The sequence below is a fragment of the Falco peregrinus genome, chromosome 1 (genome assembly GCF_023634155.1).
Source record: "Falco peregrinus isolate bFalPer1 chromosome 1, bFalPer1.pri, whole genome shotgun sequence".
Taxonomy (NCBI): domain Eukaryota; kingdom Metazoa; phylum Chordata; class Aves; order Falconiformes; family Falconidae; genus Falco; species Falco peregrinus.
This window is the reverse complement of record NC_073721.1, coordinates 44,821,170-44,835,441: the sequence shown is the minus strand read 5'-3', so window position 1 is coordinate 44,835,441 and position 14,272 is coordinate 44,821,170. Positions and strand designations below refer to the sequence as shown.

General features: G+C 45.3%; 1 protein-coding gene across 1 annotated transcript in view; it reads left to right on the top strand.

Annotated features, from left to right (window-relative positions):
* CACNA1B (calcium voltage-gated channel subunit alpha1 B) overlaps positions 1–14,272 on the top strand; it is a 296,336-nt gene that overhangs the window by 159,609 nt on the left and 122,455 nt on the right. Inside the window, exons 11-12 of the mRNA XM_055817932.1 lie at positions 1,401–1,490; positions 5,380–5,589. Coding sequence (XP_055673907.1) covers positions 1,401–1,490; positions 5,380–5,589 — 300 coding nt within the window. The remainder of the gene's footprint in view (positions 1–1,400; positions 1,491–5,379; positions 5,590–14,272) is intronic.

Below are 14,272 nucleotides of genomic sequence, written 5' to 3'. Positions count from 1 at the left end.
ACCCAAGGTGCCTGTAGAGGTGGCACGACCTAATTGCTAAACACATGCAGGAGTTATTTGGGAGAGAAGATAAAGGAGAAGGTGCTCAATTCATGCTAGGGAGTGTTGTAAAATTTTACTCCCAGGGCTGGTTATGTTCCAGTGCTGGGGTTGGCCCTAGCCATGCTGGAGTGTACTGGGACAGATGCAGCCTGAAGGACCCAAAAGCTGGTATCGCTGGGACTGAGGATCCAGCCTACTGCTGGGTGGGGAAGGAAAGAGCAAAAGTGGTTATTTGCAAAAAATTGGATCCAGCTCACAGGTTCAGAGCCTCTTCTCTTTGAGCCTCTTTGAACCTGGGTGATGATCTGGGAGTTTCTTTGAAGTGACAAAGGCACTAACTCTTGCCTTAGCTGCGGAGGAAGAAGCGCATCCGTTTCTCTGTCAGGGCAGGGACATTTGTGTCGAGTGAGGGGATGTTCTGGTAGGAACCTGCCCCCAGGGTAGTCGCTGCAGAGTGAGTGGGTTTGCTGTGTGTGCCTACTGAACAGTATGTATCACCACACCGTGGGGTGTCTTACTGCTGATAGAAAATGGTGCTTAGTTACTGTATGTCTTGAAGCTGTTACCAAACTGTATCAACATATTTTTTTCTGCTAGTTCTCAAGGTTTTGCAGGTAGGTGGTCATGGGACCAGCATCCACGCTGTTCCTGCGTTACCCCTTGCACACTGGGTGAACAGTGCACAACTCTCTGAGCCTTAGGCTATAGTTCTCTTTCCCTGTTGAGTAAAACGGTGTAGCAATGTTTGCCCTCCCCACAAAAGATGCTATTGGACAAAGTGTGTTTTCAAAGAGTTATGACATCCCCAGGGGGAAGGAATTGTACACTGGGTGCTATTAAGGGTATGTTCACTGATCTGTGGCAGTTGCTTTCGACATAGCATTTCTGCTCCTTAAGGCATTGTTCTGTGGTAAACTGTACCCGAGCACCGTGAACGCTAACTTCTTAATGGTGCACGCTGTAAACAGCATTAATGTTTTAATGGCTAGAAGCACTCATAACCCACTGGGGCTCAGAAAGGTTCAGTGACCCTGCCCAGCCTTTCTGCTGTGCTAGAAGGTCCAGCAGCTGCAGTGACTCCCCCCCTCTCCTGCATCTGTGGGGTGACATGGAAGCCTGCAGACCTGTGCTTGGCAAACCTTCGAGATCTGGAAGGTCAAATAAATAAGCGACCATGGTGTGGAAGCATACAGAGGCCCTGCGAGGTTGTAGGTGGTCTAATTTGCTCCAGCTTCCCTTTGTGTGAGAGCCTGAAGCTGGCACTGGGAAGTAAACGCTGGCCCTGGAGAGTGAAGGGAGGGGGAGAGAGAATCCACTCTGAATGCTCACAGGGCATTTTCTCTTTAATTTGCACACAGTGTTGAAAAGAGCTGCAATAAAGAAGAGCAAAAATGACCTGATTCATGCTGAAGAAGGTGAGGACCATTTCACAGACATTTGCTCCGTGGGTGAGTACTGGCTTCGCATCCCCTGAGGTTTAGATCTCCACCTAAACGCGGTCATGCCATGTTTCCTCTGAGCGGCTCCTTTGCTCCAGAAGCTGCGGTTTCAAGAAGGAGAATGATCACTGCTCCTGCAGCAGCGCTCTACTTCCCAAAGCTTCGCGGCTTCACCCGCTCCCCCCCACTGCCCCGCTCAGCTGTTGCATGCTGCACCCTTTAAAAGAGCCCTGCCAAAATGCTTGGAGAATCTGTGCTGTGTTGGACCAGACTGCAATTCTGCCTGGAACATGCTCATTTGTGCTAATGAAACCCAAATATGTCAAACGATACTGCTAAGCCCCATCTGTTGAAGGGAGGAGAGGCAGTGGACACAGTCACATCTGCCACCGATGCACAACATGTGGTTTTGCAGCCTTTGCCATGTGAATGGCTGCTGGGAAATGCCGGGCAGTAGCCCTCATGCTCTCATTCTTGCCTTAAAAGAAGATCTTAAAGCAATTCTCTTCATTTTTAAAGCCAAATGTGGAGATACACACCTGTGCGCATGCAATTACCCCCGTGCCTCTGATGCAGAGAGTGGCATCCCGCATAGGGTAGCATTGATGGTGCGAATTTGGCGTCTTCAGCCCTGGAGAGTAAGACCCTGTCAGGCTACAGAGTTCCTGCCTGTTCAGCAGTTAGCAGGGAGCTAGTTCCCTCCTGAGATGCCAGGTGGAGAGGCAGGAGACAGGTCTGGGGTGTGCAAGGGGAGGCAGGCTCTGAGTGTGCAGCATCTCATCTGTGGGGAGCTGTTTGGACATCAGCAGAAAGAACTTTCAGTCGTGGGCTGTTACTTGCTGGCTGGGGAGACATCTTCCTGACTACTTTGGAGTTAGCTATTTTGCTTATTCCTCTCCCTGTTGTTTGAGTCTGTATTTTGTTTTGCTGCTGAAGCAGCAGATGTTCTCATTATCTTCCAAAGAAATGTCTTGGCACCCCAGTTACCATGAAGCAGCAAATCCTGGATGCATAAGAGTAGCAGCACAAACAGTACATTGGAGAGCACATGTCCATATAGGCTTGCGAGCATGAGTGCTTCAAATGCACTTTGGAAACTTGGCATTAACGTTTTAAGAGATTACAGCTGCTGCTGGATTCCCCATCCCACCCCCCACCCCCCCTTTAAATGAAGACCTGGTTGCAGGAAATGAATGTTGCTGAGCATGTTACTGACACCATCACCCACTGTCGAACTGCCACAGTCCCCCAGGCTGAGCAGACTGCAGGTTTTGTGGCTATAAACTGCTGACACTTCTATGAGAGGTTTGTTGCTGAAAGAGGGCAAAAATGCAGCAACCGTCCGCATTTTTGTTTCAGTTTGGTTTATTCTGAGCAGCTCGGATCCCTGCATGGATAACGAGGAATGGTCATTTCTGAAACATTTGTTCATGGTTGCAATAATTATGAGATCTTTGTATTCACATCCAAGTCCCTCCAGGCTCTGGGCACCCATGCCACGCAAACAGATCTTTGAATTCAGCGTTTCAGGTGGCAACGGATGACGGAGCATCTGGACTCGTGGATAATCTGATGCGGAGCTGGAAACTGTCTCAGGAGCATATGGCAGGGAAAATAACAGCAGTGCTTTCCACCTTCTGCAAGTGGTTCACCCACTTGGGAAAAGTGTTTTTGATTTTGATTCATGGAACAAGGCAGAAAAGAAGAGATGGATACAGCAGATACTTCTGCAAGCTCCTGAAAAGGCTGAAACTGTGCATAACACAAACAGTCAGATCATATGGGCAATTACGCATAAAGAATATGTTTTTGAGAAAAGGTTTTTTTGGATGATTTTCTATAATGTCTTGTTGATGGGAGCGTAAGGAGCACGGAAGAACTAGCAGTATAATTACTGAGTGCAACACGAAGATGCAGACCAGAGTGGTAAAGACTTTGACAGGTCTCTTGCTGGCCGTTGACTGAATACGTTGCACTTTAATTCAAACACAAGTACCTCAATGAGCCTTCTAATTGCATTATAAAGCTCTACAGTGGTAAACACTTCCCAGTGTGTTCTCTGGAGTTGTTCTTAACAGTTATTCTTTTCTTTCCTCCTACCTCTTAGCCTTTCTTTCTGCACTAATAAGCGTGCAGCAGTAGGTTCTGGCTCCTTCTGGCTTCCCACCCTCTACGCTGCACCAGACATGGGACACTGTCTTGATTGTCAGACAGTGAAGCCTGGAGAAGTGGATGTTTCCTATGTTAGACCAGTTTAAATACTGCTGGTTGTCTTTTTTGGAAGATCAGTAGAGAGGGGATCAAAGGGCAGCAGACTATTCCCATGCAAACCTGAGGGTATAGACTGGCTTGAATATCTGAGACCTCTTTACCTGCCAACAGTGTTATGGTATGGTGCAGCCTGCATCTTTACCTGTAGTTCATTTTGTTGTCTTAAAGCAAGAGATGAACACTAAGGGTTTTATTGATTTATTTTTTACACTGCCAAAGGAAGGATAATCAAATTAACAGAACAACAGCACACCAAGGTTTTCTGCAAGGAGTTTGTTCAAAGCCTGGCCAGGGCCAGCTCTGCCTTTGGCATATTGGTGGATGGCCAGAAATGTGAGATGGAGCAGAGAGCTTGCTTTCTGGTGGGGAGATGGTGCGGCACGCTTTCGTGTGGCGGTGAGGCTTGGAGAACCCATTGCTGTCACATCTGGATGCTTCATCCTTTCTATGGGTGCTGCGTTTGATGTTACTGTAGGATGAAACAGGGTGAGATTCCCACCCCTTCCAAGTGTTGAAATGTAAGTGAGCGCACTCAAAAATTTGGCTGCTGCAGCCAGAACACTTTGTTCATGTTAAGTCAGCCATCTCCAACGACAGCCCGTGCAAGTCATCTGCTCTGATGGTGCTTGCTCCAAGACAGGACGGTGTGTGTCCTGGTCAGCCCTACCCCCCGGGAGGCTCTGTCCCACAATGGGGAAGGGTAATAACATATTATCTTGCCACAAACCATCTGGAAACAAGTTTGCTAGCCATTTCAGAGGGGTGCCAGCACAGCGTGAAACAGGTAGTGGACAGCCTGCAACAATCACGATTTTCCATGCTTGCAACGGTGTCTGTGGCTGTTGCAGAAGAACTCCAACAGATGCCTGTGTTTATTACTAACGTGTGCTGATGTCTCCTGCCTCCGCACTGGCCGGAGATTGCCTTTTCATCATTCGTCTGAACCGTGCCTGCTACCACAGGGGGAGAGCTTACGTTAGAAATCATTCCTTCCATCAGCTTCCTACGGTTAAAAGTATTTGACTCTTTTCCAGGGTTTCAGACTAGAGTTGAAATGTAGCTGATATAGGCAGAATTGATACAAATGAGTAGCTGTGCCCAAAGTACGATGCGTGGAGGCAGGTTGAGCCCTCTGCTGTAGAAATACATGAAGTTAGAGAGTAAAATAAGGAGACTTTGCCCTATTCAGTCCTAAGGGCTGGGTCTTTGCCTGGTTCTTGGAGCAGGGGAAATAGGGACCAGCTTTCCTGTTGCCAGCTACCCGGCTCTGAGGGGATGTGCTCCACACCACGAGCAGAAACACCACTGTGCCTGGTACTTTCTGTCCTTCCAGTCAACCCAAAAGTTATGAGTTAAACTGAGACAACCAAGATTGCTCCAGAGGGTTGAAAGCCCAGTTTCTTTAGATGGTGGAGCTGGACATTCATTCATGAAGTCTTAAAATCCCAGCCTTCATTCCTCATGATGTCATTGCAAGCAAGATGCCCTTGCTCAGCCCATAGTCAATGTGCCCAGCTTTCTGCTCAGCTGTGTTTCTGGCGCGTGGCAGAGGGTCTCTGTGCCCAGGAACACCTTCCAGCCTTTCACCTGCCAGGATGTGGTGTGGTGACTCTTCTTTCTGTCCCAGGGTCTCCTTTTGCCCGTGCCAGTTTGAAGAGTGGGAAGAATGAGAGCTCGTCTTACTTCAGGAGAAAAGAGAAAATGTTCCGGTTCTTCATTCGGCGCATGGTGAAAGCTCAGAGCTTCTACTGGATTGTCCTCTGCGTGGTGGCCCTCAACACACTCTGCGTCGCGATGGTGCACTACGACCAGCCGGAGAAGCTCACCACTGCGCTGTGTGAGTACTGGGGACTCCACCTCTCCCCTAATGAGGTCTTTCATTTTTGAGCGTGCTGAGCACTGCAGTCACATCCCCATGTGGTCGGTTTTTGGCTTCCTAAGCCTCCCTGAGAGGAGATAATGAGTGGTTCTACTAATTCAAGTGTAATTGTGTCACACAATTCTGAAAAAATCCTCCAGGACATAATACTGGTTTGAGATGGGAATGTTATCCTAAATGTTATCTGAAACTTCAGATTCAACCACATTTAAATCTTGTAATGTGGCAGGATTTGTTCTGTAGCAGGCTTCATTGAAGGAGGGGGAACGGCTCCCCATGGGGGTAAAGGCAGGTTTCTCTGTCTAATCAGCATCTGCCCAAAGAACTGCAGAATTCATGCCACTTTGCAGCTGGTCTGCATCCATGGCTGTGGTTGACCTTGACTCAATGTGAGGAGCCCACCAAAGCCACTCTATTACTCTCCTCAAATAGATGGGAGAGAAAATGTAATGAAAAGCTCATGGGCTGAGATAAGGACAGGGGGAGATCACTCTGCAATTACTGTTACAGGCAAAACAGACTCAAATTGGGGAAATTAATTTATTACTATTCAAATCAGAGCAGCATAATGGGAACTAAAATCAAAACTTAAAAATACCTTCCCTCCACCCCTCCCTTCTTCCTGGGCTCAACTTCACTCCTGATTTCTCTGCCTCCTTCTTCCGAGCAGTGCAGTGGGAGGGGGAACAGGGCTGTGGTCAGTTCATCACACGCTGTCTCTGCTGCTCCTTCCTCCTCACGCTCTTCCCGTTCTCCAGCCTGGTTCCCTCCAATGGGTGCAGCATCCCAGGCCCAGCCTGCCCCAGCCAGAGTCTCCGCAGGGTCTCTATTCTGGGCTCTTCTCCATGAGGCCACAGGTCCTGCCAGGAGCTGCTCCAGCGTGGGCTGCCCATGGGTCACAGCCTCCTCTGGGCATCCCCTGCCCTGGCGTGGGACCCTCCAGGGGCTGCCGGTGGGGATGGGCTCCACCATGGGCTCCATGGGCTGGGGGCACAGCCTGCCTCATGGTAGGCTGCACCATGGGCTGCTGGGGAATCTCTGTCCTGGTGCCTACAGCCCCTCCTGCCCTGACCTGGGGGGCTGCAGAGCTGCTGCTCTCACATATTCTCACTCCTTCCTCCAGCTGCAATTGTTGCACAGATTTTCCTTTCCCCTTCTTAAATACATTATCCCCAAGGTGCTACCACCATCACTGATGGGCTCAGCTTTGGCCAGTGGTGGGTCCCTCTTGGAGCCAGCTGGCCTGGGCTCCGTTGGACATGGGGGAAGCTTCTAGCAGCTTCTCACAGAAGCCACCCCTGTAGCCCCCCACTAACAAAGCCCTGCCACACAAACCCATTACAATGGGTGATTTCTGCTGTGGATATGCTTAAAGCTCTGAAGTCCCTGGGATAACAACATGTGCATGGGCAGTGCTACCCGGGAGGACCAGCTGTCTGTCTGTCTGTGCTTATGGAATTACACACTAATTCACTACAGCTGTAGCAACTATTGTCATATTCTTTAAAAGATTGCAACTTTCCAGAAGGTCTTTTTTGATAATCATGCCTTCCCTTACTAATGGTGTGTGATTAGATTGGATAGATGTCACGATGCCCTTCTGCAAAAGTATGTACAACAGTAATAAAAGTAATACCATTCAGAAGATAATACTATGTTTCTGCAAAAGCTTTTATTTTAGCTTGGTTCCTGTGATCACCTATGCGTTTAGGCTTCAGGTAGCCTGTAAGTGCTTTTGAAGTCTGATTTTTATTTTTTAATTGCATATTGTTTTGTCCTATGATGAATAATAAATAGAAGCAGCTTTCTGCAGCTGGAGCCTTTACACATCACAGGGTTACACTGAGGTTTCAGACTTGCTCACGAAGCCTGGGGTTTTTTTAAAAAAAGTGGAAGGTGAGGGCCAGAGCTTCTTTGTTTAATGAAGGTGATAGGTTATGACTCCTAGAGCTGGAAAACTTGTAGAAATTGGTACAGTCAGAATGTGGTGACACTGAAAATGGGACACTGCAAGTTTTTCCTTCTGAAAGGAAGGGATGGAGAGTTTGTTTCTGGAAGATGGAGCCATTGCGTTGGCTACTTCCGACTCTATAAAATGACCAGGATCAAATCTCGTGTTTAGCACCTGATGTTCAGATGTGGCTAGTTCAAAATTTTTCAAATGAAACTTCTGAAGCAAGTGAACAGAGGGCTAGGAATAAACCCTTCAATATTTCAAACAGTCTAACCTAATAATTTTGGCTTAGATCTTTAAAGATACTTATCTACCTAATTTTCCTTGATTTCTGTGTAAGTTAGATACTTAAATATTTCTGGCCCCAGATTCTCAGGTCTTACCTTATTATAAGAAAGCAAACTTTTGAAGGGTTTTCTTTTTGTTGGTGTGGTGGTTTTTTGGGTTTTTTTTTGGTAGACTAAAAAGGTCAAGAATAGTAGCTGCTCTGACTTCAAAGAACTCCCTATTAATATTTGCTGAAATATTTAATACTACCAGGTAACTGGAGGTGTAATAAGTGATGCATAAGAAAGAAACTTCTTTCAACTCTGGGTTTTTTTTGGTTGTGAGTTTTTTGTTGGTTTTTTCCCCCTCCAAGATTTAGACTGAAAAGAGAGACTGACTGCATGGAGAAGTCAGTCTTACTTTATTAATTTCCTAAATTTAATAGAGGAAATAATAAGCTAGGTTGGCAGAGTAATTAGAAGTTCGAGGCTTAGGACTTCCTCTTGAATTAGGACTAAATGGCTAGAAAGAAAAACTCAAAATAAGACTCAGATTCACAAACCCACTTTCGGGAACACCTTATGCAGTAACTTTTCAAAGAGAACATAAAGAAATCCATGAGCCAGCAGCTTCTACTGAATGTTCATATGAGAGCTGGAAGAGATGTTTCTGTTGATTAGGATTAAAAGGACACCTGAAGGTGGGAAACATTTCTAGGAGAGAAGCCACAAATTAGGCTCCCAGCTTGCCTCAGCTGAAGACAAAACTTAGGGAAGGTTGAATTTGTGCTGTGCCTGGGATCAGGGATTGGGATGGATCTTTCTTTCAGGAGCTCTGCGTGTGTCTGTAATGCCGTATTGTGAATTAGTTTCAGAAGCACTTGGGTGGCATACTTTAATTTGTTGGTGCTAGGGTACAACCTAGCTAAGAATAAGTGATCCCATTGACTTATGTTTAATGGATAAATCAGAAAAGCACCAAGGAGCTGTGTTCTCAGGAGTTAAATCCTCAGCATCCTCCCAGCCATAGGTACTGTACTGTGTCTCATCTGCCCTTGATATGTCTTTGCATCGTTGCGCTGCCATTTACTCATAAGGCTTGAGTGTCCTTTGTCAACAAGGAAACACCTGTCCAGGTGAACCAATTCCTTAGATTCACTAGAAGAAATCATAGTGGCTACAGATAAGCACTGCTAGAAACAACACTGTAAGTATTAAGGTGCAACACAGAGATGGGTGACAGACAAAACCAGAATATCTGAGGATTCACATGATGTTCTCATGTAGGCATAAGCATTGGGTCTTTAAATGGAGTACAAAATTAGCCACTGTGATATAGAGAATAAAAACCCGAGATGCAGAATGAATGGTTGTCATGGAAATTCTAAGATACTCTAGGTAACTTTCTCTTGTGGTTTTTTGTTTTGTTTTGTTTTTGTTTGTTTGGGGTTGGTTTTGTTTGTTTTTTTCCAAGATAGTTTTCTCCAAGACAAGAAGCAGAGGTGCCATGGGTTCATTCTGGCAAGGATTATCTCTGGTCTGTCCTGCGGCATAGTGTAATGGAAACTCTGGAGAGAAACCTATTTTAATAAAATTTTAGAACAAAAAGCTTTGAGAATTGTCCATTGGAAAAGCTCACAAGTTCAGCCTCTTAAATTAAATTCTCTTCAGACCTTCCCAGCTTTTCGGGATGATGAGCTATAGTATTGTATTCACACCTCTCTTTGCATTGGTAATGACCTAAAGTTTCTGCCTGCTTTCCTGAAGGATGCCATAGTTTTCATAGCATCATTTTCCCTACTAATCTAAAGTTGAATCTTGAATGCAGGGAATATTTTACCCCTTAAGGTACGTGGGACTTTGCGTGGACTAACTGGTTGTTTTGTTACTGCAATCATGGTTAGACTGGACTTGCAGCCTGTTTCTCCCGTGTGTACTAAGCTGCAGCCAGCCTGGTTAACCCTGCAGTAAACGCATTTGTGAGCGAACCCAGCTGTGGTTGAGCCCTCCAGGAGTGCTCCTTGAAAGCCCTGTTCCACCCAAGGTCTGTGCACAAATCCATTAGGTATAGGCAGAACAAGATATCACAAAACGAGGGGATTTTAAACAGCTCCTGGAAATACTTAGCAAAATCCTTTAACTGTAAGAGTGACAGGTTTAAAAATGGCTTTTAAGTTAATCCATGATGAGTGAACTTTGCTGCAGAGGGGTAGGACTTGGCTAGTCTGATGTAGAGCAAGAGAGAAATAGCCAATTCTAATTATGTTGTTTCATGGAAGGTGCTTAGAAATGAACTGATGAGGAGTTTTGTGACCTGCAGCAGCAGGAGAGGAGTGTGGTAAAGTCTTGGGAGGATCCACTAAACCCTGGAACTCTACCCAGGCACCTCTAATTCAATTATACCTGTCCCTCTGGGGAAAAGTTTAATTACATTACAAATTAATTTTGCTTAAAGAACAATTGGTAAAAGCCTACGGGTCTGCATTGATTTATTTTCCCCTTGGTCTTTTCTTTTAACTTTTTTGTTCTTGATTCATTCTGATTAGCTTTCTGCTTGACTCTCCATATTGCTGCAACTGCTTTAGAAAGGGAACTGTAGGAGCTCTAGAAAAGGGCTTGGGTTTTCTTTAGTCTTACTGAAAGAGCTGATTAGAAATTCTTTGAATTCTTGTGGTGTGATGAATAACAGGACATACTTTATGCCCCTTTAATTATCCTCAAATTAGGTCAGAGATTTTCCCTCTCCGTATGGAAAGGACTCCAGCGCCGAACTGCAATAGGAGTTTTCTGGTAGGGCACCTGGACACATGGCATGTTCTGCTCACTGAAGCATGGACCTTCAGTTAAATAAATTGCAGCTCCCTATAAATGTATAATTTTCATGCTGCTAACCAGGACTGTCACTTGTTTGTGCTAATTTCCACCGTTGCCAGTATTCTCCGAAAGAAGATACCTCTGTCAGAAGACAATTCCACTGTAGCCTAGAAGAGCATCACTGAGATCTAGTAGCAGCAAAGATGCACCTTCAACTGAAGGCAGCAAACCAATGAAATCTGTAAGGTGGGCCCACGTTGGAGGTACAAAATTAAGAGATTTGCAAAGGACTGTGTCCTTTTGAAATATGTGCTTCAGCTTGAGCAGAACTTGCAAGGCTGATGTGGAAACGGCAGAATGTGTTTGTGTGCTCCGTGCTATGCAGGAGGCCAGCAGAGGTGGTTGTGGGGGGGGTCTCCTCTTCCTCTGGCTAAAGCTGTGGAAGAAGGCTGGAACCAGAGCAATCTGGCCTCCATGGGGTGGGCTTTAGGGACCATGGTGAGAAGGTTTTAGGACTAGATCAGTAAGCTTTCACCTGGTGCCTGCTCATTGGGTTTCCCTTCCCCTGTGGCTGCCCTTCATGAAGCAGCGCTCTCTCCAGCTAACACTACGGTGATCCATAACTTGCTCCTAAATTTATATCTGTCTAAAACCATGACTGAGAATGTCTCCTTTCTGAGAAATACAATATTTGGAAACAGTATTTTAGCCATTATGGCCTGAGAATGTCTTCCCTGTCTGCTGTGCAATACTGAACCATATGTTTAGTGCAATTAGACCTTTTTTGATGATGTTGTGTTTGCCTTTGAAGTAGATAGCCGGCTCCCTCTGGATATAAACAGGCAGCACTTGCAACTGCGAGGAAAAGGCTTTCTGAAACGAGCATATTTATTTATGTCTGCTGAATGTTTCACGTCTGCTTTGTCAAGTTGTACTCTGCTGAGGTTCTCCTCCTGGCTGGTTTAATGTGCAAGGAGGATGAGGAGAGGAAACCAAAGTGTCAGGCTTGGCACCTGCTCCTAATGTCATTGGACTTGGAGATGGAGCAGAAATGGACTTAATCCATGAATGATTGACAAAAAAGAGCTGCTAACTATCTAATTCAAACATATGGGGCAAAAAAGATGCTAGCATGGCCTTTGCCAATAGCACAAATTTGAAATTAAATAAGAGTATTTGTATCAAACTTTTTTCCTTAAATCACATTACAAAATGCTTCTGCTTAAAGCAGATTAAATTACATATGGGGTCTGAATACCAGGAGGTCCAAACAGTGAAATTGCATTTTCAATTATATAGGCGGGGCCATGTCAGAAGAAATTGTGTTTCTGATCCATCTGCTGCAGAAGCTGATTCATTCAGAGTCAATTCCTTCTGCCCCAGGAGTTCGCTATGTCCGTATTTTCCTTGCCTCCATCCCTTGTCCTCACAGTACCATCTGGTACCTGCTGAAATACAGCTATTGCTGCCTGTTTTGAACTCTGCTCTAGATGGAATTTGTTCGCTGTGAAAGGATAGGTTGGGTGAGTCTTCAAGACCAGCAGGAGGAAGTTGTTTCTTGAACGTTCTAAGTTTCTAACTTTTTCTGTTTGTTTGATTTTTATTTTTTTTTAATTGAGTATTTCTTGATTGTATTTCACTTAAAGCTAGTTTTTTTTCTCCTATATTATTCTGGTTATAATGGAACATTGCACTTGTTGGTACCTGGGATTTGTTCATAGTTTTGCTGGATGGGTGACTGAACACTGAATCTTGTTTCTTTCCTCCATTTCCTTCTTTTGAAACGATGGTAATTGTCTTGGGAAAGTGTACTGAGATCTGCTGGTGCAAATTACAGTAAACCCCACCTACCTAGTATTTTTGTTGTTCTGTGAAAGAATATGGGGTGTACCTGCAATGTAACTCTTTGAGGTGAGTCTGGTGGACAGACAAGGGGACAAGAACCTCCCTGCCAGAGTGGGATGTGAAGCAGGTGGAGGTTGCGTGATGCTTTCTGTAGGTCTGATCTACAACCTCTACTTATGACTTCAAGTTTTGCCTGCTGAGTGATTTAAGCAAAGCCACCAGTTTCAAAGCATTGGTTTGATATTGATCCTAGTGATAGGGAGACTTTACACCGAGGTCATTCCAATCAGCACCATCCGCCTTGCTGAGCTCGGCTGCACGTAAAAGCGAAGATGGGAGTGATAACATCCCAGCGAGGGAGAGACGGCTGCCAGCACAGACACCGGTGTGAGCTTTCCCTCTAGGCTAATGACCCAAATGGGTGGCAACAACAGCACAAACATTTCTGCACCAGAAGATGTGCCTACTTTACTGGGGAGTTTTGCCTTCTGTTTCTTACCATTTCTGAAGTACATAGGGTGCAGAATGGAAGTTCAGGGTCTGGCCTGGAAGCTAGTTTAAACTTCTGATTTACAGGGCTGGCTATTAATAATTAAGGATTTTGACATTCTTACTGCTTCACAATTGCGGTCTTTTTAATTATGTGCAAGGAAATTCAATAGCGGTGAACATGTGTTTGTTGTTGTGTTTTTTGTTGTTTGTTTTTTTATAATTCTGTATGATTGGACTTGTCAGCCATCTCATTTTATGCTTGACATTGGTTCCCTCAGGTTCTTTCTCGCACCCTCTGCACTTGTATAGTCATATGGATTGCCAGTATAACTGTGGGTAACTCCCTGCTCGGGGATCCCTTGTGTCGAAACCCACTTATTGCTCACTGAGCTGTTGCGTCTGATGTCAGAAAGGGGGGAAAAGTTGTAGCATGGTGCTGGCGTGAACATGCTTCTCCCAGCAAGTTCCAGGCTTAAAGGGATACAGAGATGTGCTGCTCCTTCATGTGACCATGCCTTCCCCTGAGCACTGAGATCCAGAGGATGGAGCCTACCTCTCGGTAGGAAAAAGGCTGAGAAGTCTCCAGACCTCATACTTTGTCACCTTATTCCTCAAATGTGAACTCTTTGCCCTTGATAATCTCCTTTAATGACATTGCTCCTGTTTTCAAGGAGAGTAGTGGTACATGGTACAATTAATCCCCTCCTGGTATTTCCTCCCTTATTACAAATGTTGGCAGAGGGTTCCTTGTAGGCTCCTCACTGAAGTGGTAATAAAACCTTTCCCATCTAGTTAATGCTTCCTGGATTTCAGTTAACTTCATGCTCATAATTTTTCATTACTGTCTTTCATTTAAAATTGTAACCACCTTTTTATTTTTTGATAATTGAAGCTATATTTCCTCCAGCAATTTTAAAAGGCGAGCAGCAACACTGCTTGACCTGGGCCAACCATGCTTACTCAACGTGAATGTGCAAGGCAATGAATGGAGCAAAAAAAAAGTTTGCAAGGACCTTCCTTCCCTTCCTTTCCCTACATCCACTGGCTGAAGCCGCCTATTGCAGGAGGTGTACAAAGCACCTGGGATTCAACATCCTCTAACTGAAATTTTCCTTGTGGCAACTTGTATCCATTGGCCCTTGTCTGTCCACGTGCACCTTGGAGAAAAATTTGGCATCAGCTTGTCTTTATCATTCCTGGAATCATAAAACTGCAATTACAGAAGACAACTTTCTTGTAGCATCAGCACCACTGCAGCATCTGAGAACCT